General features: G+C 40.7%; 1 protein-coding gene across 3 annotated transcripts in view; it reads right to left on the bottom strand.

The window, feature by feature from the left end:
- Positions 1-7,500, bottom strand: part of LOC308077267 (tomoregulin-1-like) — a 23,251-nt gene that overhangs the window by 14,141 nt on the left and 1,610 nt on the right. For all 3 annotated transcript variants that reach the window (XM_080417892.1, XM_080417890.1, XM_080417891.1), the window contains exon 2: positions 2,436-2,545. In XM_080417892.1, coding sequence (XP_080274018.1) covers positions 2,436-2,545 — 110 coding nt within the window. The remainder of the gene's footprint in view (positions 1-2,435; positions 2,546-7,500) is intronic.

Below are 7,500 nucleotides of genomic sequence, written 5' to 3'. Positions count from 1 at the left end.
CCACTGTGCTACACTAAATGGAACAGAGCCTTCATTAGAACCACTGTGCTACACTAAATGGAACAGAGCCTTCATTAGAACCACTGTGTTACACTAAATGGAACAGAGCCTTCATTAGAACCACTGTGCTACACTAAATGGAACAGAGCCTTCATTAGAACCACTGTGTTACACTAAATGGAACAGAGCCTTCATTAGAACCACTGTGTTACACTAAATGGAACAGAGCCTTCATTAGAACCACTGTGTTACACTAAATGGAACAGAGCCTTCATTAGAACCACTGTGCTACACTAAATGGAACAGAGCCTTCATTAGAACCACTGTGTTACACTAAATGGAACAGAGCCTTCATTAGAACCACTGTGCTACACTAAATGGAACAGAGCCTTCATTAGAACCACTGTGCTACACTAAATGGAACAGAGCCTTCATTAGAACCACTGTGTTACACTAAATGGAACAGAGCCTTCATTAGAACCACTGTGCTACACTAAATGGAACAGAGCCTTCATTAGAACCACTGTGTTACACTAAATGGAACAGAGCCTTCATTAGAACCACTGTGTTACACTAAATGGAACAGAGCCTTCATTAGAACCACTGTGTTACACTAAATGGAACAGAGCCTTCATTAGAACCACTGTGCTACACTAAATGGAACAGAGCCTTCATTAGAACCACTGTGTTACACTAAATGGAACAGAGCCTTCATTAGAACCACTGTGCTACACTAAATGGAACAGAGCCTTCATTAGAACCACTGTGCTACACTAAATGGAACAGAGCCTTCATTAGAACCACTGTGTTACACTAAATGGAACAGAGCCTTCATTAGAACCACTGTGCTACACTAAATGGAACAGAGCCTTCATTAGAACCACTGTGTTACACTAAATGGAACAGAGCCTTCATTAGAACCACTGTGCTACACTAAATGGAACAGAGCCTTCATTAGAACCACTGTGTTACACTAAATGGAACAGAGCCTTCATTAGAACCACTGTGTTACACTAAATGGAACAGAGCCTTCATTAGAACCACTGTGTTACACTAAATGGAACAGAGCCTTCATTAGAACCACTGTGTTACACTAAATGGAACAGAGCCTTCATTAGAACCACTGTGTTACACTAAATGGAACAGAGCCTTCATTAGAACCACTGTGTTACACTAAATGGAACAGAGCCTTCATTAGAACCACTGTGCTACACTAAATGGAACAGAGCCTTCATTAGAACCACTGTGTTACACTAAATGGAACAGAGCCTTCATTAGAACCACTGTTACACTAAATGGAACAGAGCCTTCATTAGAACCACTGTGCTACACTAAATGGAACAGAGCCTTCATTAGAACCACTGTGTTACACTAAATGGAACAGAGCCTTCATTAGAACCACTGTGTTACACTAAATGGAACAGAGCCTTCATTAGAACCACTGTGTTACACTAAATGGAACAGAGCCTTCATTAGAACCACTGTGTTACACTAAATGGAACAGAGCCTTCATTAGAACCACTGTGCTACACTAAATGGAACAGAGCCTTCATTAGAACCACTGTGCTACACTAAATGGAACAGAGCCTTCATTAGAACCACTGTGTTACACTAAATGGAACAGAGCCTTCATTAGAACCACTGTGTTACACTAAATGGAACAGAGCCTTCATTAGAACCACTGTGTTACACTAAATGGAACAGAGCCTTCATTAGAACCACTGTGTTACACTAAATGGAACAGAGCCTTCATTAGAACCACTGTGTTACACTAAATGGAACAGAGCCTTCATTAGAACCACTGTGTTACACTAAATGGAACAGAACCTTCATTAGAACCACTGTGTTACACTAAATGGAACAGAGCCTTCATTAGAACCACTGTGCTACACTAAATGGAACAGAGCCTTCATTAGAACCACTGTGTTACACTAAATGGAACAGAGCCTTCATTAGAACCACTGTGCTACACTAAATGGAACAGAGCCTTCATTAGAACCACTGTGCTACACTAAATGGAACAGAGCCTTCATTAGAACCACTGTGTTACACTAAATGGAACAGAGCCTTCATTAGAACCACTGTGTTACACTAAATGGAACAGAGCCTTCATTAGAACCACTGTGTTACACTAAATGGAACAGAGCCTTCATTAGAACCACTGTGCTACACTAAATGGAACAGAGCCTTCATTAGAACCACTGTGCTACACTAAATGGAACAGAGCCTTCATTAGAACCACTGTGTTACACTAAATGGAACAGAGCCTTCATTAGTATCCTTAGTAACACATGTGAAGGAAGTAAGGAAGAGGCCCATTTTCTTGGCCCTAGTGTGTGTGTGTGTGTGTGTGTGTGTGTGTGTGTGTGTGTGTGTGTGTGTGTGTGTGTGTGTGTGTGTGTGTGTGTGTGTGTGTGTGTGTGTGTGTGACTCACGTGGAACTGACACACACATCTGATGTCTCCTCCGTTCTCTCTACAGGTTCCTCCAAACGGACACGTTCCTGTGTCACACACTCTGAGGTCACTCTTCTGCCCCGACACGTCTACACACACACACACACACACACACACACACACACACACACACACACACACACACACACACACACACACACACACACACACACACACACACACACACACACACACACACACACACACACACACACACACACACACACACAGAGGGTTAATGTTAGACTTTGTGGGCCTGGAACATACATACAGACAGACAGACAGACAGACAGACAGACAGACAGACAGACAGACAGACAGACAGACAGACAGACAGACAGACAGACAGACAGACAGACAGACAGACAGACAGACAGACAGAGTATCTATTATCAGTTTGTTTTGGGAGGTTTGGCTCTTGATCTGTGTTTATGTAGGAGAACCAAGAGGTTCCACAGAGTTACAATCTGTTAGATCTGCTATTTGTGAGACATAGAATGACAAAGTATGACATTAATTTATGAAAATAGTTAAAATACAGAGATAAGAGGTTTCTGTACAGTATATATATATATATATATATATATATATATATATATATATATATATATATATATATATATATATATATGTATATATATACATATATATATATATATATATATATATATATATATATGTATATAATGTGTTCCTCTGGAGTGAGAGTGTAAACATAGTGGTCCTCTACATAATCAAAGTTGCATCACCCCTGCTTCACACGTTGTCTTTTCAAACATATCTGATCTACAAGCTCACAGCCCGTCACTTCGTGCCGCGCTGTGAGCTTGTAGATCTAATATTTTTGAGATATCTCTTTAAAATCTTGCAAGTATTAGAAAATGTTTTTGAGGACCACTGCTATAGAGCAGGGGACCCCTAGGGGGTCCTCAGAGTAGCATCAGCTAAGGGGTCCCTGCTTCATCTCTCTCTCAGCTAAGGGGTCCCCCCCCCCCACCCCCACACTAACACAATCACAAAGTCAGCCTACCGTCACCTTAACAATATAACTGGTTAAAGGACTAAATGAGTCTTTACTACAACTTGTAGATCTGCTATTTTCACTATGTTTAAGAAATAACATTGAATTATGTGAAAGATCATTTTCTCTATGATTGTAGAGTCATAAGATAACGTACAAGTTACAAGAAGGTTATTTTTCAGGGGGAAAATAAATCTGTTTCAATGGATCCAGTGTAGTTATTATTTACTCTAAAGTTGTTTGTTAACCCATATAACAAACAAACAAATAGCAGATCTACAAGCTCATAGCTCTGCACTCTTTTTTTTTAAATGTGTGCAAATCTTGTAATATATATATTTTAAAGTGAACATATTTAACTCAAATCTTTGCTTCTGGGGGATTCTACAAATGTCTTCTAAATCATAACAGTTGTTTTGATCAGTGGTTCTCAAACTTGTCAAGGACCCCAAAATGATGTATTTGTTTGCAGAAGCCCATCTCAAAATGTTTTGTTCCAGGGACCCCCATCTCAACATGTTTTGTTCCAGGGACCCCCATCTCAACATGTTTTGTTCCAGGACCCCCATCTCAACATGTTTTGTTCCAGGGACCCCCATCTCAAAATGTTTTGTTCCAGGACCCCCATCTCAAAATGTTTTGTTCCAGGGACCCCCATCTCAAAATGTTTTGTTCCAGGGACCCCCATCTCAACATGTTTTGTTCCAGGGACCCCCATCTCAACATGTTTTGTTCCAGGGACCCCCATCTCAAAATGTTTTGTTCCAGGGACCCCCATCTCAAAATGTTTTGTTCCAGGGACCCCCATCTCAAAATGTTTTGTTCCAGGGACCCCCATCTCAACATGTTTTGTTCCAGGGACCCCCATCTCAAAATGTTTTGTTCCAGGGACCCCCAGAAACACAATTTGAGTTAAAAATGTTTGCTTTAAAAAATATATATATATAGTACAAGGTTTGCACGATTTTTCAAAAATAGCAGATCTACAAGCTCATAGCGCTGCACCGATACCAAAGTATAACATAATGGTTGTTTTAATGGGTTAATACTGAGGACTCAGTTTACTGTGCAACTGTGGATGAAGACGATATAACACTTCACTTTAACCTCTCTCTCTCTCTCTCTCTCTCTCTCTCTGTCTCTCTGTGTCTCTCTCTCTCTCTCTCTCTCTATTTCTCTCTCTCTCTCTCTCTCTTCCTTTCTCTCGCTCTGTTTCCCTTCTCATGACCATGTCTCATCCTTTCATCCCATCTCTCCTTCACACACACACACACACACACACACACACACACACACACACACACACACACACACACACACACACACACACACACACACACACACACACACACACACACACACACACACACACACACACACACACACACACACACACACACACACAGTGAAGTGATGTTTAAAGGCCTGATCTAAAGATAAAGATATGAATGTTTATTATAATAGCAGAAATAAGATGTATCTCTAAGATAAGATAAGATGAGGATCAACCTGTAACAGACTTTAATAAAACATGTTTTATATAGTATGGCCTCCATGTTGTCAGGTCTTTGTGTTCATGTCCCTGTGTGTTTGAATCACTTTTAACATACAAAGTGTCAACTTTATTAGTATGTGTTTATGCATATTTAGTGGATGTATGTAAATAGATTAAGCCTGTCAGTAAATATGATGTTTTTATGTCTGTCTGTCTGTCTGTCTGTCTGTCTGTCTGTCTGTCTGTCTGTCTGTCTGTCTGTCTGTCTGTCTGTCTGTCTGTCTGTCTGTCTGTCTGTCTGTCTGTCTGTCCTGTCCTGTCTGTCTGTCTGTCTGTCTGTCTGTCTGTCTGTCTGTCTGTCTGTCTGTCTCTCTGTCTGCTTATAGTTTTTAAGTCATTACAACATATTTGTTTACACGTCCAGTCGTCCACAACAGGACACTTTTAGCGTGTGGCCCTTGGACTTCTGCTGTTTTGCTGAGAGGCCCCTGAGCCATGTTAACCCTTTATAGCCTCTACACCAGGGATGGGCAACTGGCGCCCCGCGGGCCGCATGCGGCCCGCACCGTCACTCAATGCGGCCCCAGGCCAAAAAAAAAAAACTTTACTGGCATGTTGGATATTTGGGTTTGTCGGACCCGATGAGAGCCGTGCTACAGCCAATGAGAGCACATTACAGCCACGCACCGGTCGTGGCTAGTCCTTCCGCATAGAACCGCAATATTACCGTACAGACAGCCAGTCCTGTATTAGATAAATGGGGGCTCGACAATGGGGCTGTTTATTATTAGAGAGGAATTAGGGCTTAATTATTATTAGGGCTTGCAGACAGAGAGAGAGAGAGAGAGCTGTGTGTGTGTGTGTGTGTGTGTGTGTGTGTGTGTGTGTGTGTGTGTGTGTGTGTGTGTGTGTGTGTGTGTGTGTGTGTGTGTGTGTGTGTGTGTGTGTGTGTGTGTGTGTGTGTGTGTGTGTGTGTGTGTGTGTGTGTGTGACGCAGGTATGTGTCTCTGAACAGTATTGCCAGGTTTTGCGCGAGAAATAAGCAACCAGGTCTATGAAAACAAGCACAACAAAAGCGACTATAGGCTGCATGAGCACTTTACCTATATACAAATAAAATAGCCGATCTACAAGCTCACAACACGTCGCAACGATTTTCAAAGAAAAAAAGCAACATTAAGAAATAAAGCCAAATAAGCAACTACACTTTGGAAATAAGCTAAAAAGAAACGCAACCACCAATATTTTTTACAAGAAACTCGCTTATAATAAGCGGACACAGCAACACTGCTTCTGATCTGAATTGGACTCTGGTTGACTTTTGTTTTGAAACGTTTGTTTCAGAGAGAGAGAGAGAGAGAGAAATACAGAGAAATGTAGAATTATTTAATGTCAATCATTAGCGTCCTGTCTCGGTCTCACGCATATATCACGGGAGCCTTTCACATTTTCGTGAGACATTTGGAATAAAAACAAATGTCTGTATTGGGTCGGGATCACATGGTGGTGAAATATCTTGTAATCAGTGAACCCCTGTCGGCGACCAATCTATGGTGCGAGAATCACAACGATATATTTAGCCCGATTTCAAGAGAGAAACTCGTGCAATGTGAAACTTAACGATCTGTTCACTCGCCGACCATTTCAAATGTCGGGCAGTGTGTAGAGGCAGTGTGTAGACAGTGTGTAGAGGCAGTGTGTAGAGGCCTTTAAGGCCGGGAAGGGAACACAAGCAGATCTACAAGCTCATAGCGCGGCACCGAGTGCCACGCTATGAGCTTGTAGATCTGCTATTTTTTTTTTAATCGTGAACATTTGTGCAAATCTTTTATATACATTTTCAACTCAAATCTTTGCTTCTGGGGGTCCCTGGAACAAAATATTTTTAGATGGGAGGGAGGGGGTCCGCGGATAAATACATATTATTTTGGGGGTCCTTGACATGAAAAAAGTTATTATTTTATACTTTGGCTATTCATAAATAGCAGATCTACAAGCTCATAGCTATGTATATCAGAAGCACAGATTTGAGTTACAAATGTTCGCTTTAAAAAATATATATATATTATTATTACAAAACATACATTACCCACTTCAGCCCTATATACATTTCGGCCATTTGAAAATAGCAGATCTACAAGCTCACAATGCGTTGTGATGCGACGCATTGTGAGCTTGTAGATCTGCTATTTTCAAATGATTTGTATAGATTTTATTACATTTGAAAACTTGAAATGGGACATTCTGCATAATGAGTACATTTTGATGCCAATACTTTTGTACTTTTACTCAAGTAAATTTCGAATTCCGGTCTTTTACTTGTAACAGAGTATTTCTGCATTGCATTATTGATACTTTTACTTAAAATAAATGAGTAGTTTTTCCACCACTGAGTGTAGTGTCTCAGTAAACTAGGATCACAGGTCCTGAACAAACTGTACATGAACCTAAACATTATATATAAATGATAATAATAATCTGTACATTAAAACTATAGGATCACAGGTAAACAATGAACCTAACATCAG

This window comes from Gymnoscopelus braueri (genome assembly GCF_963280865.1).
Source record: "Gymnoscopelus braueri genome assembly, chromosome: 21".
Taxonomy (NCBI): domain Eukaryota; kingdom Metazoa; phylum Chordata; class Actinopteri; order Myctophiformes; family Myctophidae; genus Gymnoscopelus; species Gymnoscopelus braueri.
The sequence above is the reverse complement of the archived record's forward strand: the minus strand, read 5'-3'. Positions and strand labels throughout refer to the sequence as shown.